Source organism: Ctenocephalides felis, unplaced genomic scaffold (genome assembly GCF_003426905.1).
Source record: "Ctenocephalides felis isolate EL2017-DRISC unplaced genomic scaffold, ASM342690v1 CF-g0.4_SCAFFOLD_01170, whole genome shotgun sequence".
Classification (NCBI taxonomy): Eukaryota; Metazoa; Arthropoda; class Insecta; order Siphonaptera; family Pulicidae; genus Ctenocephalides; species Ctenocephalides felis.
This window is the reverse complement of record NW_020537324.1, coordinates 39,956,721-39,982,162: the sequence shown is the minus strand read 5'-3', so window position 1 is coordinate 39,982,162 and position 25,442 is coordinate 39,956,721. Positions and strand designations below refer to the sequence as shown.

Here is a 25,442-nt window from a genome sequence, read left to right as displayed (position 1 = left end):
CTGAACCAGTTTTGAAAATTCCAAAATTTTTAATCTAATTAGTCAATTGTAGTTTTCATTTTTAGTTAGTGAAAGAAATTTTTTTTCGAAATAAACGATTTAAATTTTGTCTAATTAGTTATTGATTAAGTCGGTAGTATCCAACCATTTTTATTCAAATTCACTTTATATATATTCACGTTATATGTCTGGAGAACCAACAATTTTTGCCGAAGAGTATGTTTATTTTAACTTGTGTAATTTTTGTCTATTACAATTTGTGTAAATATTTGATTAGAAATAAATCTCATTTACTCATACATAAAATTCATTACTCATACATATCGGTTTCAACTGTACAGCGACGTCTATGAAATTACGGTTTTAAAGAAAGCGTCGCCTCTAAAAAAAACCATTACTATTGCAAACAAAACGAAGTGAAATGATTGAATTGGGCTAAAAAACATAATTGGACAATTGAACGATGGTCTAAAGCAGTGATTCCCAAAGTGGGCGCCAGCGCCCCCTTGGGGGCGCTGCGGCGATTCTAGGGGGCGGTGATGAGCTTTGGTGTATTTAGGGGGCGATGCTTAGTTGTAAGGGGCGATTAAAGCACAAAACTAAAAAAAAATATTGTAATATTAATATTATATATAAATAAATGATTAAAATTAACACTGAATTATATAAGTATAATATTTTAGTTGAAGGTATTCAAGCATATCGTATTTGCATAGATGTATTACTAAGTAAATCAGTTTTAAAACTATGCACCGCCAATTCTTGTTTCGCAAAAGGTTTAATGAAAAGAATGGTTCATATGTTTTTTTGTATGTCAATAATTTGTGTAACTTTTCAAAGTGTGTAACTTTACCAAATTTTGTAAGGGATTCTTTAAGAGATTTTTTGTAAGAGATTCTGTAAGATTGGCGGATATGTGATCACTATTTGTCGTGCTATTAATTATATTTCTTTGATATCTACCCGTAACTGTCCACTCGAATGCCGCGTTTTGTAAAATAGATTTATCGGGGCCTAGTAAAATTCTTTCGTTACCTAAAATTTCAAAAAACGTATCAACACCTATCAACATATCTACTTCGCGCGGAATATTTAAGTGTGAATTCAAAAAGTTTTAATCTATTAGGAAGATTTAGTTCAGCAATTTGGATTTGCTGCGCGGGTAGTAGACTCAATATTTTCGTAAGCACAAAGGCATTTATATTTTTTTATTTTTTGCAAATGTACCATCTTCATTAAATATTTCTAAATTTGTAAAATTATTCGATTTAGTTGAAATTCCAACAACACCGTGGAGCTTGGCTTCTGGATTGAGATTTAACGCATAATTTTTGGAATAGCGATTTTGATATTGTATTAGTTTCCGAGTCTAAATCCACTATTACTTGAATTCTAATGCGACTCTCTTTATTACTTTTTGCGAACAAATTTACCGTAGGTACGAGCGCACACCCCGACATTCCCTTTTCTTCACATTAAAATTATAATCGAAATACATCGATGGGCTTCTAAATTTTTAAAATCGGTTTATGCGCTTTTAAGCAAACATTGTTGAAAGTTCTAATTTTGACAAACGCCATAAAAACGATACTAATTTTTGCAAACTTTGACGAATTTTCAAAATTTAACGACTTGTCGTAGGACCGTCAAAAAAAAAATATAAAAATTATCTAAAAAATTACTACTACTTATATTAATAAAAACACTTTATTACAAGAAAACTAATCAGGTCGATTCCCAACCAATACCTTTCGAACGGTTTTTGAATTTTCAAAATCGATTCAGAATTGCGGGCTAAACGTGGACGATTTTTTTTTCACTTTTCTGCCATTTATAAAGAAGCGGCTTGGCCGATCGTCGCACAAAACTGACAAACCATAGTCCTCATCGAGATACATCGAATGGCTTTTAGATTTTTGAAATCGGTCCAGTCGTTTTTGAGAAAACGTCGATTTACGGCAAAAAATCTGTTCACGCACACACACACATACACACAAACACATACTTTTTCCAAATGGGTCTCATTCGATTCAGAATGGCTTGAAACGTCGAGAAAATATACAATTATCGAGTCGGATTTTTTGATGAAAACAAACTTCTCCTTCGGAAAGTTTGTGAGGGGGGGCGCTGAGTAACATTTTTTCTGGAAAGGGGGCGGTAGGTGGAATAAGTTTGGGAATCACTGGTCTAAAGTCTTGTTCATGGACGAATCAAAATTTGGAATTTTCAACGAACGACGGCGCAACGACATCGTCGTTTGGTTGGCGAATGCATGATAAAATAATGTGTGATACCCACAGTCAAACATGGTGGAAGTTCAGTGTTAGTCTGGCGATGATTTGCTGGGGGCATTGTTGATGACATTGTGAAAATTGAAGGTATAATGGACGAAAAAGTCTACCACAACATCCTTCAACGGCACGCATTTCCGTGTGGGAAAAGAATTGTGGGTCGCGGATTCGTTTTCCAGCAAGATAATGATCCTAAGCACAATTCTAAATTCCTTCTCAGTCAAAGAAAAGCAGAAAGAACTCAAATATATTGAATGGCCTCCTCAGCGCCGGATGAGTTGCTGCTGGACGAGTTGGAAAGAGAAGTGAGAAAATTGCAACCAACTAATACGAAACAGCTTTGAACGTTCCTACTGAATCGCTGCTGTTATACGAGCAAAAGGCGGAGTTTTTCCATATCTGCACGTTTCAGATGTTTCTGAAGATTTTGGCATTGAAACAGCAGTCATATGCTACTTATGGAAATTACTGCTAATTAGTTTTTAGAAAAGGTCGGTCTAGCCAGAAAAAGAAAATTACGGTTTCCAGAGAACAGGGCAACCGATTTGAATGATTAAATAAGCATTCAATTTGTAATAATGAGGACCAAAAAGTGTAAAAAATGAAAGTTTGTGAAAAAACAAAGCATCCGATTCGAATGATTTGAAAAACATTTTGCTGGTAAAGTAACAATTAGATTTTGGGAAAGAAAAATAATATTTTTTTTATTTCAAATATTCAAAAAAAAACTTTTGAATTTAAAAAATCATTTTATTTTTGAATATCAAAAATGACTCATTTTCAAATGAAAAATTTTAACTTTGCAATCCAGTTTATATAATTCTTAACTAGTGGGGCGCATGGCATCGTGCCTTAAGGCAAATTGCTGGAACTTCCTGCACCAAAAATTATTTTTTTAAAAAGATTAACATTTTTGATAAAAAAAAAGAGTTTTGAGAAACTATGAATTTTTGAAAAAAAAATTTTTTTTGGAAAAGACTTTTTGAAAAAAATGTTTTAATTATTTTTCAATATTTTGGAAGTTCTGAACTTTTTTTCAAAGCAATCGTACTGCTTTAACTGCATGAGATATTATACATAAAATCACTTGACAAGTATTACAGATTTTGCTTTTAATATTTTACAAAAATAGTTACGATTAAAATATGGATGATCTGCTCAATTTGTATGAGCTTCTCAATTCAATTCAATTCTTTTATAGATACTGTCTGTAAGTCAGATTTTCTATATTAAAATTGAAATGTTACTTATAGGAAGGTTGTAAGTTACATTGAAATCAATTAATTATGCATATTTTGCATACCTGTTCTCATCCCAATTGACTGTAGGATCATCCATTTTATTAACAAGTACAACAAGGTGTTTAACACCAGCAGTTTTAGCTAACATAGCATGTTCTCTTGTTTGCCCACCTCTATCAAAACCAGTCTCAAATTCTCCTTTACGAGCAGATATCACCTGATAAAATAATTATGTAAAGTCCAGAAAAAATATAGATCTTACAAAAACAATAGTAAAATACATACAAGAACAGCTAAGTCTGCTTGGGCTGCACCTCCTATCATATTGGGCACAAAGCTTTTGTGACCAGGAGCATCCAAAATAGTAAAGTGTTTTTTTTCTGTTTCAAAATATGCTCTCCCAACTTCCACAGTTTTTCCCTTGTCACGTTCTATAGTAACAATAAACTGATTAAACATGTTGAGTATAAAATGAATGAATATTTTCATTTAGATTGTGTGCTTACTGAATGTTTTCAGCTTTTAAAGTATGAAGCATATAGTTCGACTTGTATGCCATTCCCGACTTTTGCATAATTTAATTGGAATAATAATAAATAGAATATAACAAAAAATAAACCCTCACAGAGTTTAAACCTACAATAATGAGCATGATGGTGTCAGTTACCCTTGAGCTATTCAGTTATAACAAAATCGTGTGAAATATTTCAAACTTATATTGATTTTTAAATTCAAACCTTTTTCAATAGCCGGCAATAATTAAGATTATTGCCGGTTTGTTTTGACTATCAACTACACCACCACATAAAGTTTTTTCATTATTTCAGATACGTAAACCTTTGTTAGCACAATGTAACCAATCCATTTTTTTTTAAAGTATTTCCCAGCATTAAACAAATGTTTTGTTTTTGCTATGGTCATGAATCATATGGTATTAGTTTTAAATTGATTTTAAAGTATTTAGTAATGTTTAACGATCTTAATAATTTGTATAAATAATTTAGGTGTAAGAGGCAAGTTGCAAGCAGTTTCCGACATCTGGAATATTCTAATCAATAAATTAAAATTAAGGTGCTATTAAAATTGTGACTATAAAAGTTTGAAAATTTCATGAACTATTCCTAACTTTAATGAATTTTTATATTATAATTAGTTTTTATAGGCGTATATTATTTCAAAAGAATTACTTACAAATAGACCATAAACTGTATCATAAAAAAATCTTTTACAAAAATCGCAAAAAAATCCCAACAACTAAAAATGAAGAAACGGCCTGAACGATTTCTACCAAACAATAACATGTTCACAAGATTCAAAAAAGTCGGCTGTATTGGGTGTGAGACATATGTTATTATTATTAAAGTCTAATCTCTCTGGCTTCCTGACCCTTTTTTACGTAAAAAACTGAAGAATTTTAATTAAATGATCTATCTTTATTAGTTAATTTAATTTATATTAAATGATCTATCTTAATATTAGTTTCTCTTTGTATAATTCAGCAGTTTTTTGCAAATATATTTTACTAAATTTTTCGGCTCATCGCCAATCCATATGAAAGCTTACAGAACCATTTACGCAAAGTCAAATTTCTACATATATATTACCTTCCTGATTTGTATCCAAGGCCCATGACAAATACCAGGACTCTCGAGATTTTTCTCGGGCTTCTCGCTCATATTTTTCTAATGTTCTCTTATCAACCATTCCTGTCAAAGACATAATTTGTCCACCAATGGTAGACTTTCCAGCATCTACAAATGGTTGAATTAAAATTGTTAGTTAACACATCAAAATTTGAATAATGATAGCTCCAATAATCCTTACCAACATGCCCAATAAAAACAACATTTATATGCTCTTTCTTGCTTTTTGTATCTTCTACTTTCAAAGTTTTTTTTTTTGGAATTTTAGCTATCTCATCTCCATCCTCACATTCCTGAAAAGAATATGCAAACACATACAATTGACACAAATACATATACATAAATATTTTTAAATACAGGTAACCCCCGCATAACACTGTAGATATGTTCCAAAGAATTAGCGTGTTATGCGAATCCGTGTTATATGGAACAAGAAACTAGTACAAAAAGAGGGGGTGTGTTCCAAGAATTAAAAAAAACACGCTACATGTCATGATTTTATAATAAGAATTGTCATATTTATCCTTTTTTTTTTAAGAAGTAATATATATTACTTTATGATTTTTTCGTCATAATTAACAAATAAGTGCTACCCAACATGATCCTTTATTTTTTGCAAGATATCTTCACCTCCTTAGCAGTTTTCTGTACTACCTCCAGTTCCATGCATTATTTTTTGCAAAAAAATATTTGCGATTACTTGCTTTTAGCGAAAAGCTTATTATATATTTACCACATACAAAATTATCTTTATTAAAATTATGTGCTTATTTTATTTAAAGGATCTTTGTTTAAGTCTAATTGATAAATTGTTCAGTTAACCCTAGAATTTTTTATCGAATAATAAATATCAAATAAGTTATCTTTTGCATTAGTTTCATCACATTGATAGACCCAAGCAATAGCAATTAGGAGCGGTATTGATCTCAATTTTACTCAGATAAAACGGAGTGTATGTATGGTTAAATTGGCCTACATATCGTCAAAAAAAAAGGATCGATATTCAGTAAACTAGTCATACCATGGTCTGATAGATATTGCTTATTGTATTATGCCGTAGAATTTACCTGTGATCTGTTTTGAAACCTGTTTAATAAACAATAATTTTTTGTCTTTATAGGATAACCCATCCTCTGCAGAGATGCCAGTATCAATTGCATTTTTGGCGCCACTATCTGCTGCCTCGTTACCGGCTAGGCTATCCCTACATGGCATTTCACCCGCATAAAATTTATTTCACAATTTTTTACTATTATCTTATATATAATTGAGAGAGTCTAATATAATCAGTGTCGGGTTATTTTCCAGCAATAACATGCCTTCTAGCTCCAATCTGCTATCACTGATTATGGCAGACTGGTTCAGGGCATTTGTATCAATGAATTTTATGCATTTGTTTATGGCATACACTTCCGCTGTGTTTACTGATGCATCCTTGTCTAATTTATATATCATACTAGCAAGCCCGACGAACTCCGTTTCGCCACCAGATGGTTTCGTGAGAAAGATGAAGAATTTTTTTGTTTGTTTTATATTTGAAAAGGAAAAATTTGATTTTATTACACAACAGTAATGAATTGATTTCGATTACAAAAATGAAGTGTTTTTTAGTGAAACTTCTCTAAGTAAATGAAAGTGAATCCACAAATTATCCATTTCATTGAAGTGCTCTTTGGTAAACCACATTTTTTGTTTTTTGGTCTGACATTAAAACAAACAAAGCAGATAATTTTCCAACTCGTGAACAGGCAACGTGTAACTGCCCATGTGAAAAACAATGATTTTCTAAATAATCTATTTGAAATTTATCCCGCAAACACTAAGCGATTGGCCATGCGACTTATTATTGCGAACGCAAGGTGAACTGGAAATTGCAATCGTTTGAAGTCAAACGGAAGACCAGTCGGAATCATTGGTATGTTACCAAATCGCCAGCAATTTTTGATTGAATGGTGAAATTCAGTGCGTGTACATCATTATTCTTTGCACCAAGAATTGCTCGTAGACTTAACCAAGCATAATTCTTATAATTCTCACTAATGTCATTACTCGAATTTTCAATTACGGTGCGTGAAGTCCCAGCAATTTGCATTAAGGCACGATGCCATGTATCATAATATTTGAGTGACGCGACAGATGGCGCACGAATTAATTTAATGTCACATTTTAGAAATAAATATATGAAACTTAGTACATATAAAAATCATTGTGCGCTCTATCTAAATGTTTATACAAAGAGCTAATACTATTAGAGAATCATTTTTTATTGATTTGGAAGCTTTTGCGCCCGTGGGAGCAAAGAAATTCGAAAATGTTCTTGTTAAGGACCACCCTAATATATATATTGTAGAGTTTCGAACAAGAATCCAAAAGTAATAAAAAACAAGAAAAGTTTTTTAAAAAACTTTTTCTTTATTTATTTATTTATTTACTGTCGACGTTTCGGAACTAGGTACGTTCCATCTTCAGGACATCTGTCAAGAAACATGATCTTGATGAGATTTAAGCAAACAATATGTTTAAAAAAAGAAAATGGATTTTTCTTAAATAATAAATTATTGCACAAAATAATAATGTACACAACTATGATAATATGATCAAAATGAAAATAATAAAAATAAATGAGTGGATTATCTAACAGGATATTAAAAATGATAAAAATTTTTTTGAAAGTTATGGAAAATTTTAAGAAAAGGTTAATGACAAAATTGAATTAATTACCTGTATGTTTGAATATACGTTAGCACTTTTTCACTAAACAAGATTTTAACAAAAAATGAATTTATGAGTTACTTTTCCGCCTAATAGGTAAATTTTGTAAATCAAAATTACTATAAGTTTTGTCTTTTGTAAAATTATTATTTGAAAACCCAAACAATATTATTCTCTCGATGTTATGAGATCGGCTATTGGAAACGAACTAACTAAATCTGAGTCATACGCAACACGTGTAAACCCTTGAGAACTACTGTGAGATTGTATGTGTGTGTTTTTATATGTTAGGATGTGAATACTTAAATTATTGATCTTAAATGGAAGTCGATATTAATTGTTTGTCAAAAAATGTAAAAAATTTAAATATGAATCATGTAATAGATTGTGATCTGATCTAATGTTGACACTATTAGAAACATTCATAAGAATAAGGCAACTTTCCGCAAATAATCTCCTAAACATGCAACTTTCATGATATAAGATCTTTGGAGTAAAATTAAACGATTAAACGAATTAAACGAACGTTTTCAATAGAGTGCTGTACTAGGGTACTTTTGAATTTTTTTTGTTTATGGTGGACCACACTTAGTTCATGTTTTCTCATTCTTTTGAGTACATATTGCGAGGTTTGTCCAATATATTGGAAAGCACAGTCAGTACAAGAATTAAAAAAACAGAATATACTACGTTAGTATTGAAATTGGATGGGGTAGGGGATTTAATGTTCGTAAAAAAAATTTCTAATGATCATTTTTGACTGCCAAATGGCATTTTTTTTAACTTTTTTCATTAGATCTCCGAAACCGCTAGACCTGCCTTCATGAAAACTTGATCAGTTGTTCATCTTATTAATACAAGTAAAATGTTTTTTGAATTATTTAAATCGGACGCTCAGTTCTCTTAAAAACTGAGTTACCGTTTTTGGCACTTTTTGCCCCATTACTTCGGAACGGCTAGACCTGCCTTCTCCAAAAACTAATCACCACGTTTCCTTATCAATACGAGCGAATGTTTTTTGAATTATTCAAATCGCTTTATCAGTGTTCCCGAAATCGTCGACGAAAATTTCTATCCGCACACACATACATACACGCACGCACGCACACACACACACACACACACACATCCATTTTTTCTAAGGTATGCCAAAATGTTCAGAAGGTTTTCAAACGTAAAGATATATGAATATTTTCATTTTCGATTTTTTTGCGATTACTATAACTTGCCCTACGGAAAGTTAAAAAATTTAAGCTGATTTGTATGAAACTTTTGGCGATATATATCATGGTCTTATAGAACTTACTAAGATATTATGGCCTTACGACAAATAGTTTAATATTAAAAATTCATCAAAGTTTGAAAAAATGAGTATTCGACAAATAGTTTGATGTTTGTTAAAATTAAAATTGGATGATTTACTTGGTATAATGATAAAGTACTTGGTCCTAATGAACATACTACACCATTGAAGTCCCGCGGAAACTGGTTCAATTATAATTTTTTTTTAAATTTTGCTTTTAAAAAATACTCCAAGTTAACGTGTTCGTTCGTGATCAATTATGTGTAATAGATCCACTCGGAATACTTTTAATCACTCATAAATTAATTTATTTTTCATTGATTAAGCCAATTATTTACACATATCGGGAAGTTCATGCAACTTGCCTCAAGGCAAAATACCAATACCAAATAGTTAAATACTGTCATAACAGACAGAAGAATCTGATGATGGAATGTACTCAGTTCCGAAACGTAGTAATTAAACATTTACAAAAAAACTTATTTATTGGATTAATTGTTCGGAGAAGAAACCCTTATCAATTTATTAAAATATCCAGGTGATATCGATTTAATAAATTTTGAATTCATCATTTATTGAATGTAATTCCAAAATAATATTTAGGTTTCATTATATTTTCGATTCATATAGGTGTATCACCAATAAAAGGAAAGCAAACCTCATCTTCCTCTTGATCTGGAGTGAGAATAGTATCTTCAGCTTCAGCTTCCCATGAATCGGCAGTTGGTGTTCCTGCACCACCAGAACCAGTAGGTGTAATTAATGCTGGACTATAAGATTCACTGACCGTTTCTAAGGATGGTGGGACTGGAGGAGGCTCTTCAATACGTGGGCATGCTTCCGTCTCGGAGGTGCCACCTATATAAGCACTCAATTAATATGCATCCAAGAAATTTATTACAACGGCGTAATATTTCAATTACCAACAACAAAAGTACATGAAAGAGTTATTTTGCAAAAATGCCCAAGATTGGAAACCAAATTCAATAGTTTTAGTTTTTAATTTTATTTTTAGTTTCCACTGAATGAAGATTATAGCCAAAACGTATGGATGTAAAATAAATTGAAAGAAATAAATAAATTATTATAAATTAATACTGTAACATTGTCTAATATTTATAAGAATTTATTTATTTAGAGTACATAAGTGAGCTTTAGAATTTTAGCAAGAATTAAAATTAAAATCTGAATTATTTTCGGTATACAAATTTATTTTTTTTTTTAAATATTTTTCTTCCAAAAGTAATTGTTTCGTCAATACAAGCAGAAAGTTTTTTGAATCATTCAAATCGGATGCTTAGTTCTATCAAAAACTGCCATTTTTTGCACAATTAGCTCTGTATCTCCAATACGGCTGGACCTGCCTTTGCCAATAACTAAACACACCTTCTACCAATCATTACAAATTGAATGTTTTTTGAATCATTCAAATCAGATACTCCGTCGTTCTCTCAAAACGTCGATTCATATTTTCTGCACTCTTTGATCCGTATCTCCGTAACAGCTGGACCTGCCATTACCAAAAACTTATCAGCACGTCTCCTTTTCAATACTAATCGAATGTTTTTTAAATTATTCAAATCAGTTGATTCGTGTTCCCGAAATCGGTGACGAAAATTTATATCCGCACGCACACACACACACACGCACACAACCATTTTTTCTAAGGTATGGCTAATGTTAGGAAGGTTTTGAAACGTAAAGATATATAAAAATTATCATTTTCGATATTTTTGCGATTACTATAACTTACTCTACGGGAAGTTAATAAATTGTTTTTTAATAATTAATTATTAATTAAGCTTTTTCATAAAAGCAAACAATTGATCTAAAATTATGTCAAAAACATTCATTGACTGAGCGCGGAAATAATGTTATTACAACAAAATTGAAACAAGAAAACCACAAAAATATAAAATTTAAAAAAGTATATATTTATATAATTACAAGTGTATGATATAAATATTGATTGAAAATGACATCAAATAATAGTTGAACAAAACTAATTTACTTGATAACTTTAATTAGAAATTTGCCGTTGCATTTTCTTTGGGGGAGCAAAATATTGAGAAACATTTAAAAACTGAAATCTGGAAATTTTTCTGAATTAAATAATTATTTTCCGGCAACTTTCCTTTTGTGGATTTGTTTAATTGTTTGCACACGTACGTATTCCAAAAAAAGACAATTTTCTTTGTGTATTTTTTATTCAAAAGCGGAAATTTCTCAGGATTGACATGAGATTTACAAAATATTTCAATGTTTACTGAAAAAATACGTTTCTTAATCTGTATTATTTTGCATACTGATCACTTCCCTATGATGGTTTTCATAAGGTGTACCTACATAGATGTTAAATAGAAGAAGAAAACATTTCCATGAAAACATCTGTCCTCTTAGCTTTGAACATTTAGAATCAAGATTGAAAATTGTTCACATTCTCTTTTTCTAAATTTGGGAAGTGAAACAAGATTAGGTAAAAGATATTTTTCCACAATTTTAATTTGCACTCAAAGCATTGAATTTTATCATACAAATTGTAAATAAAATATCTTCCTTGAAGTTCCACATTGAGATTGAGATTGTGAGTGATTTTGATAAGAAATTTAAAATTGCAAGCCATTCATTATTACCTTAGAATTATTAATACATTAGAAAGGTATACTCCTTCATATTCAAGAACAATTGTATTTGAATATTTGGATCATATACACCTTTAAGCATTGCACCTCTATTGAGCTAATGTAATTTGGTATTGAAAATCATATCGCCATATTCATGCTCTAAATTGTTCAGGAATTATTTAAATTTACGGTGATTTAACCCATTTTAAATTTGGAAATGCATTGTAGCTATGTTCTCATTTCTTGTCATAATAGACAAGTCATCTATTATTCTTGCAATATTGAAGCTTGTCAAACTAATATTTAAAATAATATTTATTTTATAAGGATATACAAACAATTGTTTTTACCAGTATTTGACTGAGAACAAAATTAGTTTTTACTGCCGTATTCGATAAAATATATAGAAAAATTAATCTGCAGTAGAGAAATGCTTGGCAAAACGCAAAAAACATACGGCGGGCGGCAGGTTGCTCATCAATTATGTTGCATTAGACCGATACATTAATTTCACGTAACTATAATAAATCAAATATTTAAATTAATAAAACTAGTATGTTATTAAAGGCCATGCCATACAATTTTATACAATGTAACAAATTTATATCACACTTTTCAAGTAATAATCCAATTAATGTAGCTTTTTGCTCTTACGTTATAATAAAAAAAACTATAAACTTATTTCTTAAATGAACAAACTTAATGTTATTGCAGCTTCATAATATATTAAAAAAAAATTTATCTAATATTATTAAGCCAAAATAGAAAGAACTTAATATATTAGTGGTTGTGTGTTCTAGAATATAACAGTGAATACAAAACAAAAACAAGGAATTATTTGTCCTTCATAAATTGTTATGATTTTATGCAATTAAGAAAAATCGCAGTAAAAATGTCGCATATTTCCGGATGTGAAAGAACTTAATATATCAGTGGTTGAGTGCTCTAGAATATATTATATATCTAACATTCAATATGAAATAAATATAAGGAACTATTTGCCATTCATACGATTTGATGCATTTAAGAAAAATCGCATATTTCCAGATGTCTTTTCCAGATATGTGTTACATACATTTGCGATTTTGATGGATCACCATGTACTTGTAATCAGAATATAAAAAATATGTTAATAATAATACTGTTTGTCGTAAGTATCTCAGACAGTTAACCTAAATATAATGAATTGTTTAGCATATTTCTTGTCAAACTAGAATATTACATTTACCATTCAGTAGCATCGAGGATGAGTTATCTTCACAACTTGATTGTAATGATTTAATAGAAGTTACAACATCACTTGTTTGTGAGGGCAGACAGAAAGAAGGCACAAACTCCATTGCATTTACGTTCAACGTGGAAAATTTCGCCGACAAATCATTGGGGTCTTGCGGGCTACTTTGATCGCCAGACCCACTATCTGCTTGCATTTCCCAACATTCTGGTGCACCATTATTTGACATTTTATGTACACTAAATTATTATCACTGTTGCGCTTATGTTAATACTCATGTAATATTTTCTGTCTTCTATATTGCATTAGATATCCGCGTGCGCTGTGTTATTTCTTGACGAGAGTTGCAGGCGGAAGTTAGTCACACAATTTATATGCATAAGGCGCTTGCACACATGATTTTTGTACAGGCACGGCAAACACAAAACCATAGTTCATCATAAATTGAAACAAGTCGCAAAGAAATTTCTATGCATAAGTACATGATGATAAGTACTTGAATAACATAATTTTTTAACGTTTTCAAGAATTTTAACTTTTTGCCAAAAAATGTGCTACGTTAATTTGATACTTTTTCGACTTTGAGTTCAAGAAAAAGTATGTGTGTACGTGAAAACCAATGCGGTTTGCATTGGCATTTACTCGATTTAGGTATATCCATTTGAAAATTTTAAAACCCTCTGGTGCAGATAGTCATTACCATGGAGATTATTATATTGAAACTTTGATTATAGATGGCTCTATAGATAAACAAGTATAAATAGATTGCTATGCCTGGCAATTTGACGTTATCTTAATTGAAATGCGCAACTTTGATTATAGATGGCAGCGCATGTACATTTTGTAAATTAACCCCTTGTATTACTCTTACATTTGTGCATATAATCAATACAGCCAAAGCATCTGAAAAAAATTAATATTAGAATTAAGAACGAAACATACAAAATACGAAATATGTTTTCAAATATATCACGGACATATTTTTGAAGAATTGTAAACTATACAGAGAGAACTGATTAATATTAACTAAAATATATTACAGACATATTTTACAAATTAAGGAGGAAAACTTGTTAATATTAATTACTTAATGACTAATAATAATATATTGAAAACTTAAAAACTAAGAAGAGAAAAGCACAGGATCGAGTATTGACAATGGAATGACAAATTTAGGAATGACAAAGAATGCATATATTTAAAAGAATATATTGATATCAAAATTAAGAAAAAACTAAATTCCTAGGACTAAAATGCATTTACGAGATATTCTTCTTTATTATCTCTGCATTTAATAGTTATATTTTAATATCAAATCAATCATCAACTAGTTGTGTATGGCATCGTACCTTAAGGCGTAACAAAATGTTCGAAAAATATTAAATGTTTTCAAATAGATTATTATAAATACTGTAACATTATCTAATATTTTTAAAAGTTAAAATTAATTATTTAAAGTATATGAGTGAGTTTTAGAACTTTAGCCAGAATTAAATAAATGACAAAAATTAAAATATTAATTTTCCAAAAGCAATTATTTTGTCAAAACAAGCTGAAAGTTTTTTGAATCATTCAAATCGGATGCTTAGTTCTCTCAAAAACTGCTATTTTTTGCACATTTAGCTCGGTATCTCCAAAACGGCTGGATCTGCCTTTGCCAAAATCTAATCAAAACTTCTCCCCTTCATTACAAATTGAATGTGTTTTAAATCATTCAAATCGGATGCTCCATTCTCTAAAAAACTCGATTTCTATTTTCTGCACTCTTTGCTCCGTATCTCCGAAAGGGCTGGACCTGCCTTTGCCAAAAACTAATCAGCACATCAATAGGAATCGAATATTTTTTAAACCATTCAAATCGGTTGATCCGTGCGCCCGAAAACGGACACACACATCCATTTTTGCTAAGGTATGCCAAAATGTTCAGAAACCTTCAAAACGTGAATATATGTGAAAATTGTTAATTTCGCCTCTATCCATTGGTTGTCTAAATCAATAAATATTTTTATTACAGCCGCTATGTTGCCTGTTTTTATCTTTACTTCTTTATGTATATTTGACTTTGATTTAACAATTTTGTGCAGTTCATTTATCAATTTTTTAAAGCTCTTTAATGTCTCATTTCGTTGTAAAGTGACGTTTTCGGAAATATCTGACAGTTTAGCCATGGGTTCTACTTTACTATTTACAACGTCGCATATTGATGATAATTAGCTTGTTAGCGGGTTTTCGGCTACATCTGATGAACCTGGGCATAGCGCTATGTTCAAATTATTAACTTCCAGAAAATGAAATTTTTTATATATCTTTACGTTTCAAAGGTTTCTGAACATTTTGGCATACCTTAGAAAAAATGGATGTATGTGTGTGTGTGTATGTACGTGCGTGTATGTATGTGCGGTTACAAATTTTTATCGACGATTTCGGGAACACGGATCAACCGATCCTTGAACATTTCGTTACGGTACGGTAAGTTTTAATGCCTTAAATTAAAAAAATCATTAAAATAAAAAAAAAATTCTTTCCTCAAAATTTGAAATTTTTAAATCATTCAAATCGGATGCTTAATTCTCTCAAAATCTATAATTTTTAGCACTTTTTGCACAATATCTCCGAAGCCGCTAAACCTGTCTTCGTCAAAAACTAATCAGCACGTTTCATCTTCAATAGGAATCATTCAAATATTAGAGAATGTTACAGTATTAATTTTTAATAATTTATTTCAAAACATTTAATATTCCTTGAACATTTCGTTACGTTACGGGAAGTTTTAGCAATTTGCATTAAATTAAAAAAATCATTGAAATCCAAAAAAATTTCTTTGCTCAAAATTTGAAATTTTTAAATCATTCAATTCGAATGCTTAATTCTCTCAAAATCTATAATTTTTAGCACTTTTTGCACAATATCTCCGAAGCCGCTAGACCTGTCTTCGTCAAAAACTAATCAGCACGTCTCATCATCAATAGGAATCATTCAAATCGGATAATCCGTACGCCTGAAATCGTCGACGAAAAATTGTCTCCATACATACACACCCACATAATTTTTTTTCTGAGGTATGCCAAAATGTTCAGAAACCTCTGAAAAACTTGAAGAAATGCAAAATTTTTGGCCCATTACTATAACTTACCCTAGTGGAAATTAATAATATCAAATTTAGTCAGGTTTAGATTTAGAGTGCACCAAATAAGTAATGCATATTATTAGACAAAAAATATTATTCGTGTGATCGTGAGTATCACAAGTTTTTATACTTGTTTATTTATTTATTTATTTATTTATTTATTTAAATATATAGCCCACAGATTTCTCCAAGAGGACTCAAAAATACAATTATTTTACATAATGAATAACAATTAAAATATATAGTTAGTAACATAAAATGCTAAGATAAAATTGCATATAATGCAGAATGTAACAATAATATTTATAAACAGAATAAGAAAATAATGAGATATTTGAAAGAAAATAAAAAGATTAACTTGTGCAGATGGAGATTATTTGATTAGGTGAAGTGTTGTGAATGTCTATTTCATTATTAATTAAGTTAAAGTTAGATGACATAAGTAAAATTGGCGAATTTAAGAGAGAATTAGATTTAGGGGTAGGATAATTGAAAAATAATTGTGAACGCGAAGAATTTATGGTGTGTAGTGTGATTAAACTAATTTAAATTATTAATAATACAAATACTAAGAACTTTTTTTATTAGAAATGTGTGGGGCACCCATAGATAAACAAGTATAAAGTGGAGGTACCTAAACATTTTAGAAATACGGAGCTAAATTAAATTAGACTAAATTAAATATGCATTCATTAATCATTATTACATTTATCCTTGCTATATTTAGTTCAATGCTGATCATATATAGTAAATAAATTTTCATATAATCCTAAAATAAATTTTCATAAAAAAACTCAGTAGCCTTTGAGAATAATAAATTTATATATTTCACTTTTGTCAATTTTTGACAATAAGTTTGAAATATTGTTTCGTGTCGGGTAACACTATTTCGAATCGTGATTATTTTATTTTGTATTGGTTGTTAATACTGAAATATAAATTCCCTTCTGACATTTCGTTTGAGTTCGGAGTCACACTTACCGTAAAGTAAAAACTGCCATTAATCATGTTGCGAAGCGGAGCAATAAGATTGTCGAAAGTTGTTCGAGCAAATATTTTTCCTGCGTCTAATGTGTCAGTAAATCAAAAACGTATGGCGCATCATGGGAGTACTGAAACAGATGAAGAATTTGACTGCAGGTGATTATGTAACTTAAGTACATAACATCGAAATGCTCGTTTATTAATAAAGTACTGATGGTTTTCATTCGAACATATTTTATTTCAGATATGAAGCCTTTTTCAACAGAACGGATATTGATCACTGGGAGGCTCGTAAGGCCATGAATGATCTTTGTGGAATGGATTTGGTTCCAGATCCAAAAATTATAATTGCTGCGATGAAGGCTTGCCGTAGGTTGAATGATTATGCTTTGGCAGTGAGGTAAGATGTCTAAAACACAATTGTTTATGCTTCTCACAATTCTAACATGCCTTATTTTAGGTTCTTGGAGGCTTGCAAAGATAAGTGTGGACCTCGGCAAAAAGAAATTTATCCTTATATTATACAGGAATGCACTCCTATTTTATGTGAATTGGGAATTGAAACACCCGAGGAACTTGGTTATGATAAACCTGAGCTAGCTTTGGAGAGTGTGTTTGAACAGTGATTCAACACTGAAATTATTTACTTTACAATTAAAATGTTTAGAATCCCTTTACAATTAGGATGCTTATAAGCTTGAAGAATGTTTACAAAATTAATTGATTGATAATTCAGATTGATGAATTTCTTTGAAGATTTCAAGTATGAGTAGAAATAAACATATAAAATTTTATCCAATTTTTTTTTAATAGTTTTAATGAGCAATATGTAAAATAGCTTCAGCACTTAATGCTTTGTAGACCAGTAAATTCATTGAAAATTTCTCATGTCACCGGCTATTACATCATAACAGCATGTGGAAGTAAAACAATAAAAATTTCAATTATTAAACTTTTATTGCTTTTTTATATGATAAATAGTATAAAAATCATCTATATGTAATGATAAACAACAGCTTTTTTAAATATATCTGGTTTCAGTCAGCAATGTTTAGCCCTACCTACAAACATGAATTAACTCATGACCGGTTATCAACATTCAGCCATAAAAACACGAGTTAACTTGTAACCGGTCAACAAAGTGTTAACATATTAAATGTTAAAAGATAAAATTTCTTTTAAATATATAAGAAATTCTACTTCTAATTTTTCATTGTATTATCTTCTGCATACAGACCTCTAATATAATCAACTTACAATTAGTAATATTTCTTGTGGTTAGATCACTTAGAGTGGAAACTTGAACACCTTATAAAAATCAAGCATTCAATTGTCAAATAAATTTCATATTTTTGGTAGTAATTTAGTAAATCTGTTTTTACACATTTTATATTTTTTTAGGTTAAAACCAGAATGGCAACTTGTAGTTAATCTAATCCGGGACGATAAGGGTATATGCTAAATAATAACTTAAAAATTTTTAAAAGTTTTTTTTAAATAGACATTTTATTTGAATAATTGTATATTATATTAACTTTATAATCTGATATGTTTTTTTTTCGCTGTTAAGTCTTATAACTTATATTTTTTTTTATCATCCGCTTATTAAAATTAGCACTAATGCCAGCCAGGCAATTAATTTTTTGGGACAAAAGACCCAATACGAGATAAAAATTGCTTTTAAACAAACCTGGGACATATTGTCACCTTTAGTATAGTACAAAATTGGCTTGTTAATGTGCATAGTAGTTTTAAATTTGATTCATTCTCTGAGAAGTCATTCTTCCTTACCATAGAAAAAATACATTTTAAATTTCTATACAGTTCATTATATATTTAATTATATTATTCAAATTAACTTTTAAAAAGCTGACAGAAAATTTGTTATTTTATATATATATATATATATATATATATATATATATAAAGGATATATAAAAATATTTTTTGTAGAATTGCATTACTCATAAACAGAAGTCAATAATGTGTCACTCGAACAAAATTTCTTGAAACAAGCTTAAACAGAGTAAATTTTTTGTTTAGTACAACTTATTGTATGATTTTGCTAAGTTATGTTTTTGTTAACAATATTTCAGACTTATAAAAATTATATGTAATCATACTTCCATACCAATTGTTATTTGTAAGGCATTATGCATATCTACAATGTAGTTTCTACATTGCAGTAGAACCTCTTTTATCCGGACCTCGGTTATACGGATTTGCGATTATACGGACTATTAACCGCAACCAATTTCTATGTATGTAAATACCTACAATTCGAATTTTTGCACGATTAATGCTACAATTTAGTATATGTATGTAATGTAATCTAATATATATATACATACATAAGGAAGTTTCAATTTTTTAATAAACATTGATTTTTGTTGATATCTATGTATGCATTTGTTATTTTTAATAAACACACGACATTATTCTTCATACATTCGATTATCCAAATGCTTATCGACAACAATTAGTCCGATTAATCGAGGTTCTACTGTAATTTATATGTGCAAAACCCAGTTTATGAATTTAGATACAAAAGCATATATCAAAAACATCTAAGAAAAAAAAAGTGTTAATAACAAATCAATATATCACCTGAATTAAAAAAAACAAAATAAATCAGTATGTTTAGTATCAATTATTTCATTACAAAATGGAAATGGCATCACCCCATAGAAACATTAGACATGGTTATCACATATGTAAAGAACATGAAACATTTTGAATGATTTGATTAGGAACATCAACAAATTAAAAGCAATAATGCAAGTCAATAAACCAATTATTGATATTAATAAAAATTTGTTTAAAACAATGCTGAACTCTAAATAAAAAGAAAAATGAGAAACATGTAGAAGTAAATTTTATTTTAATTATTTTAAATATTATTCTCATGTTTGTTAATTCCATATTTTTTATTCTTAAGTAATTTTTTGGTAAGTTATATTTAAGATGTCCCGAGAACATAAATAATAAACATTTAATAGACATGAATAATTGATTTATTTCTGTAATTGTCAATATTGTATACATGCAAATATTTCTATACTCACATGTACAAAAATATAAAAAAAGCATATAAATAACTTATTTCAGGAAGTTGTAAAAAAAAATTAATTTTTAAGTGATTAGTTTTTAAGTATTTTAAAATATGCTTGATATTTGGTAAACTAATATTTAAGATATCACTATCGACAATGGAAAACTAGCAAATGTATTTAACATATTTCAAGCTAATGTAAAACACCTGAAATCTATCAAAAAAAAAAACAAATTTGAATATCAAAGAACATAATGTGTAACAGATATATTTACCACATCACTCATAAATAAGTACATTACACATTAATCATTTGTTTGATAATTAAGTCGTTGAAGGTACTTGTTTTGGTGAAGGTTTACCACCTTCGCGGAATCCATTTCGGAATCGGCGACGAACAATTTTCAAGTGTCGCATTCTGCCTGTTCCAGTGGTCTTCCTACGTTTTGCTTTAATAGACCAGTTGTATGAGCGTAATTTTGCGAACGGATAACCACACTGAGCACATTGACTTTTTTGTATATGATACGAAGATCTACCACAACGCCTACAGAGTGTATGAGTTTTATTACGGCGTTTACCAAAGCTAGAGGTTCCCTTGGTCATTTTGGATTACCTAAAAGAAGACTTGATATATTGTGGCTCGTAAATGATAAAAATGTATTAACAAAAAATTAATCAGAATTAATAATATTAATCAAAGAGTTCATACGAACGAGACTAAAAACAATCATCATTTTGAAGGTTAAAATAAAAATATGTACACGACAAAATTTCATATCTTCTAAAAATAAATATTAAATATTACCTTAAGCGATCTTGCGATGGATGTTATAAATGGACACGAAACTAGAAATTACTCGAAACCACCATCTATCACTTAGAGTGTTATCGACAGAAAGGAAACGTTCACCTTTTTAATACATCGTGTTGTCACTTGTGATCAACTTCAGAGCTCAAGTTCTCCAACAAATATTGGAAATTGTCATGTTAGGGGCTATCCACTTAGGGTAAATTTGATATTAAATAGGGAACGGGCAAGCTCTCCTCTAGCGGATTTTAAGTGCAACTTGGATTCCAACAAATATGGCGGATGACACATTTATGAGTTGAATTTGCTGTCAACTAATATTTGTTTTGACGTAAAACGTGCATTTTTAGGTTAAACATTTAATAATTCATATTTCTTACATATTTTCATCATTTATTTTTTATGATTTTACAATAACAGAGGTAAGAATAATGAAATTCAAAATATAAATTTTGTTTGCTACTACCAATATGCATACTATTTACATTCAGGAAGGATATTCAATCAGAAAAATATTGAAAGTTCAAAGTTTGAAGAGGCTTTAGTAAATTAAATCAATATTTGCTTAAATGATCATATATACATGCATAAAAACATTATTAAAAATCCATTTGTGAGTTTGATTCTTAGAAAACACTAATTATGAAAGTTAGAAATTAGTTATATTGCTTTAGGTTTTACTTTTCAGATTCATTCGTTGGTAGTTTCCAGGGTATTTGAAAGTAGGTTCTTATTTATTTGCACTCCAGATGGCTTTATTTCATTTGTTAATAATGTGGGCTTAGGCAGAATCACTCCAACCCAAATTAATGTACTCTCGGGCGTAATAAAAAAAAGTAATATCTGGATGTGCTGTATTAACTGACAAAGGTAAATTCATGAGTAAAAAAGACAAAGTTTTTAATTGTACTTTATAGTCAGGATTTTCATCAATATGGACTGAGTTAGACAAATTAATAAATATAGCAGTACTTGTGCATATGCTATTGTTTAAAATTAAATTTAAAACGGATTATTTTCACCAGGAGATATTAATTAAACTCACTTTGAAGCTAGTGTGCGTATACATGTAGAATGAGTCATACACAGAATGAAAATTTTAAAACTTCTATGTAATATACCAAAGGACTATCAATTTTCTGGTGAAAATATTGTTTTTTATGTCCTATTTTGGTGAATCTTCAAACTTTCATTATTGGATAAGATGGGGATGGTAAATGAAAGAAATGTTAATTTATATTAGATTAAATATATATGTATCATGACTGTTAGCTTGTATAATAATATTAACTGTACATAAATGTTATATGTAATACATAAATTGAAAGCTTTTGGAAATCAAAGATGAATACTTCTTATATGTACCTAAATTAATCTGAAAGAAAAAACATTGAGAGCATATAATTTAAAGTATAAAATTTTAACAGGTATGTAATATTAAATTCACACAAATAATTACCAATCTATGGAGGAGACCCTCTTCTATCAATATTAGCAAATACTGCTCATCGGTATAAAATTTTGGAGAAATTCTTCAACCGTGCATATACTGATACAATAGCTTCCTAAAACTTTTAAAAGTAATATCTTTTTATGCAATAAAACAAACATACCTGCAGTAATGCAATAATACAAAACAATAAATCAAATCAAATTGCAGTGTAGAAATCCTGTAAGTCCTGACATCCTATCAAATATGAGATTCATTCTGCAACAAAGTACTAATAGAAAGATCTAAACTTTGTTCAGCTGATAACACAACATGCAAATCATAAAATATCTTATGGCCTTGTCTGAAAATTTTATCATACCTTTAAGCAACACATGTTTGTTTTAATATGGTGGTCAATAGCAAATACATTTTAATTATGAGTACATACCTCAATGAATATCCAACGAAGCAATTATTTCTTCTACGTTAATTATAACAAAATTCACTTTCTTATTCATGCGCTTTCTTCACTTAATATACCACATGATTGGTGACTCAGATATACCGCATTATTATTAGAAATAAATAAAAATTGCGATTATAAGAAGCAATAACCATCTTTAACAAGCACATAAGTTTGAATAAAACCTGTCAAAATACGAAATAAAACCTGTCAAACGCCATCTTGTTTGGAATCCTTGTTTGCACTTTTTCGCCACCCAGAGAAGTCATGGCGTTTTCACTGACATTTTTATGAGCTTGCCCGTTCCCTATATCAATTTTATTTTAATATGTGGTCAAAATGTTGATTTAAATTGAGAGATGATTTATAGTTCGTTTTTGGCTATAAACAAGTTTAAACAAATTGTATTACACATGTGTAAAAAATATTCATTCCGGCGACTTGACACTTCAGTGACACGTAGTTTACACCTGCATCGTTAGATGGCACTCAAATAAGTTTTAAATTATGAATCAATTTCTATTCGCTTATCTAGGTTTACACCTGGATAAGAGACTAACCTGGAAAGAACACATTAAGAAAAAGAGAAAGCAGCTAGAAGAAACCAGAAGAAGATATCATTGGCTCCTTGGACGAAAATCAAAACTTGACACTCATAATAAAATTTACCTCTATAAAGCCATCATTAAACCAATTTGGACATACGGCATACAGCTATGGGGATCAACTTCCAACTCAAACGCCTTAATAATTCAAAGATTTCAAAACAAGTTATTAAAAGAAATTTTGAAAGCACCAAAATATGTTCCAAATTGGTTAATACACAAAGACACAGGCACTAGCACAGTTAAGGATGAAATAATCGCTTACTCACACAAATATAGAAATCGCCTAGCTGAACATCCAAACTTGCTTGCGAGAAAACTTCAGAACAACCCTACCAGGGCCCGATTAAAAAGAAAATTTCTTCTGCATTAATCAACAATAGATAAGACCTTCGACAATTCACTGGCAATGGTCAGATGATTTGTATTTTGCCAACGCCTTCAGTTTCACGTCAAAAATTTTACTTGTTGTCCGTTTCAGGACAGTTGTAAAAATTATTAAAATAATAAAAAAAAAAAAAAAAAAAAAAAAAAAATTCTATTCGCTATGTATTGGCTCCATAGACATTATACAATACATATATGAAATTGTTCGAAGGCATGGAAGGGGAAGTCAAATCGACCGAAGCGTTCGTAGTGGCTACTTTGAGCATTAAAGTTGGCTATTATAACAGAAATTTTAAATGAAAACACATAAAATATTTGTTTATTTCAAATTTAAATAGGATAATTAAAAATGAGCCACCAAAGCTGTTGTATAGTGGGTTGTAGAAACACTAGCAGAAAAAGTGACTGCAAATTCTATACATTTTCTACAGCTAAGTGGAAAGAAAATCAAAGGGAAAAGCGGAAAAGTGGATCGCTGCGGTTAGAAGATTAAAGTAAGTATCATAACCTTATTGTCATAAAAATACAATTAGGAGTATTATGAATAGTTGTAAAATTGTTATGTTTAGCAAAAAGAAAAATTATAAGTCAATAAATTGTTATATTATTGTTGTTTAATGCTTACTAGAAAAAAATTGTTTTGCAAACAATGTAACTAATACAAGCTGAAATAATGAAAAATATATATTTATATATTGTATATTGATTATGTATAACTATTATCTATATATTAATTACATTTTATTATATAATAATTGTAATTCTATGATTAAAAGAAAAATAAAAGTTATTACATAGCGCTAAAGTGTTTATTTTGCAAACAGTTTATTTAATACAATGTTGAAATAATGCAAAATATATATTTGTAGTGTTGATGGATCACCGCCGTGGGTTCCCAAGACCTATGATCGCATTTGCAGTGAACATTTCATTAGAGGAAAAAAATCGGACGAGGTATTGAGTCCTATATCTACTTGCCAACAATATTTCCTTCAATTTAATAGCCTCGAAAAGTTAAAGTAGTTTTTTTTTCCTGCAATTTTATCTGATGGATGATGGAATCAAATCATGTCTTTATAATAATATCTATTGTAAGTCTTTAGTTTGACCAAAAATAATAAAAAATTAATAAATTAATTTATTATTTACTTATTCTATTGATAAAATATTTTTATCATTTTTATATTGTTTTTATTAAGAACTATTCCGAGATTATGACATAAGCTTCGAGGCACTTAACCTTAAAAATGTTTACTGCATTTCTTTATTTAATTAATCATTATACTTAATTATTTAAAATTAATATAAATTTTATTTATTTAAATTTATATTATTATTTATCAATATTACTTGATGTTAATAAATTAGCAGTTGTAATAATTATTGAAATTAAAAAAAAAAATATATATATACTTAATTATGTTTTAAGTACGTTGAATAATTTCAATAAACATTCGGCGTTCACATTATTACTGTATCTTGTTTATTATTATTTATAACAATTATTTAATATCTTTTTTTCTTTAACAAACA

General features: G+C 29.4%; 2 protein-coding genes and 1 long non-coding RNA gene across 3 annotated transcripts; 2 read left to right on the top strand and 1 right to left on the bottom strand.

The window, feature by feature from the left end:
* The first annotated feature begins 17,095 nt into the window (after positions 1-17,095).
* On the top strand, positions 17,096-18,084 carry LOC113366235 (cytochrome c oxidase subunit 5A, mitochondrial). Its single transcript, XM_026607806.1, has 3 exons — positions 17,096-17,315; positions 17,404-17,559; positions 17,620-18,084. The coding sequence occupies exons 1-3, from the start codon at positions 17,182-17,184 to the stop codon at positions 17,783-17,785; spliced, it is 456 nt and encodes a 151-aa protein (XP_026463591.1). The 5' UTR covers positions 17,096-17,181; the 3' UTR covers positions 17,786-18,084.
* A 2,379-nt stretch (positions 18,085-20,463) lies between these two features.
* Positions 20,464-21,173, bottom strand: LOC113366411 (60S ribosomal protein L37). Its single transcript, XM_026608009.1, has 2 exons — positions 21,020-21,173; positions 20,464-20,827 (listed from the first exon to the last, which is right to left on the bottom strand). Exon 2 carries the CDS (start codon positions 20,815-20,817, stop codon positions 20,536-20,538), a length of 282 nt encoding a protein of 93 aa, XP_026463794.1. The 5' UTR covers positions 20,818-20,827; positions 21,020-21,173; the 3' UTR covers positions 20,464-20,535.
* Positions 21,174-21,511: 338 nt separating this feature from the next.
* Positions 21,512-24,373, top strand: LOC113368358. The gene is made up of 3 exons (XR_003366386.1): positions 21,512-21,635; positions 21,711-21,892; positions 24,248-24,373. It is a non-coding gene; the product is annotated as an uncharacterized LOC113368358 (long non-coding RNA).
* The last annotated feature ends 1,069 nt before the right edge of the window (positions 24,374-25,442 follow it).